Consider the following 1,473-nt stretch of genomic DNA (forward strand, 5'->3'; position numbering starts at 1 on the left):
CGATAGGGACATAGCAAAGTGAGTTATTCTATTGTATTAAAACCTAATTTCACAAACTGAAAATACTATTCATAAATTCTTGTCAGGAAGATCTTTTACAGCTCAGCTAAGGAAAGTCCAAGAGAAAAAAAATCTTTAGTTGATGAATGCAGACGATAGGGACATAGCAAAGAGAGTTATTCTATTGTATTTGTATTAAAACCTAATTTCACAAACTGAAAATATTACTATACATAAATTCTTGTCAGGAAGATCTTTTACAGCTCAGCTAAGGAAAGTCCAAGAGACAAAAAATCTTTAGTTGATGAATGCAGACGATAGGGACATAGCAAAGAGAGTTATTCTATTGTATTAAAACCTAATTTCACAAACTGAAAATACTACTATTCATAAATTCTTGTCAGGAAGATCTTTTACAGCTCTGCTAAGGAAAGTCCAAAAGAAAAAAAATCTTTAGTTGAATGCATGTATAAGTAGTAGACTGTTTAACAAGAAGCCTTTTTGTTATGTTCAATTGTTGTACCCTGCTTTGTATGAACAAATTCTCTGGTCCCACTGAGTTTGTGTTATCAGGGTTCCATTGTATATCCAGAGCAACAACTGAAGTGATATTGTATGCTGCATTACGAGAACAGTTGTTGTGTCAGGAGTACACACCATGATGATTGTATCAACACAATTTAGATCATTTAGGAGGTGGGCTGCTTTCAACCCACTTGGCTGAGAGGGATACAATGATACAAGATCCCAGCAGATAGGGATACTCAATAGAATAATAACCTCCCCATGTGGGAATAGAACTCACGCCTCCTCCCTCCAACAGCAATGCGACTAACCACAACACCGCAGCCGGTGAGCACGACAATGACCTTATTTTATTTTAAAAAAACAAAAACAAGCAAAACAAAAAACCCATCTGTTAGTCAAATAAAATAACAACCAATCCCCTAGCATGACGACCTGCCATCACGAGCAGTGCAGCGAGAAAAAAAAAGATCTTTGCCAAACAGAACAAAACTCATGCAATCCTATCCTGAACCAGAGTAATTATCCCTGACACTCACCTTAATGTGATCCTATCTAGAACTAGAAGAAAAAAAATTACCCCCCCCTCCCCCTCCCCATACACACACACAGACCAAAACCTCAGGTGATCCTATCCTAAACCAGAGCAACCATGACAGTGAGTTAATCAGAAGAAGGCCAAGCAGATTTCTGATCGCGACAAACATATTTCAGTCAGAATCAACAAGATGATTTCCTCCACCCCTCTTTTCAAGAACATGACTATCAACAGGTACATTGGACATCTGAAGGAAAAAAAGCAAACGATAAATCTTTGTCTCTTTATTTCCATAAAACTAAACCATACTTCCAACTTGGGGCAAGATGCTGTGGGAGCAGAAAAAAGATCTGAGCAATCCTGCAGCCTGTAACCACAGGCAGTAATATACACATCAGTCTCATCTATTT

The 1,473-nt window shown here is 37.7% G+C and overlaps 1 protein-coding gene across 1 annotated transcript in view; it reads right to left on the minus strand.

The window, feature by feature from the left end:
* Nucleotides 1-1,332: 1,332 nt before the first annotated feature.
* The window catches only part of LOC101852891 (ribosomal RNA processing protein 1 homolog A), a 21,946-nt gene continuing 21,805 nt past the window's right edge, over nucleotides 1,333-1,473 (minus strand). The window contains exon 11 of the mRNA XM_005111587.3: nucleotides 1,333-1,473. This exon is cut by the window's right edge and continues 107 nt beyond it. Within this exon, the coding sequence (XP_005111644.3) occupies nucleotides 1,468-1,473 (6 nt within the window). The 3' untranslated portion in view covers nucleotides 1,333-1,467.

Source organism: Aplysia californica, unplaced genomic scaffold, assembly GCF_000002075.1.
Source record: "Aplysia californica isolate F4 #8 unplaced genomic scaffold, AplCal3.0 scaffold01082, whole genome shotgun sequence".
Classification (NCBI taxonomy): Eukaryota; Metazoa; Mollusca; class Gastropoda; order Aplysiida; family Aplysiidae; genus Aplysia; species Aplysia californica.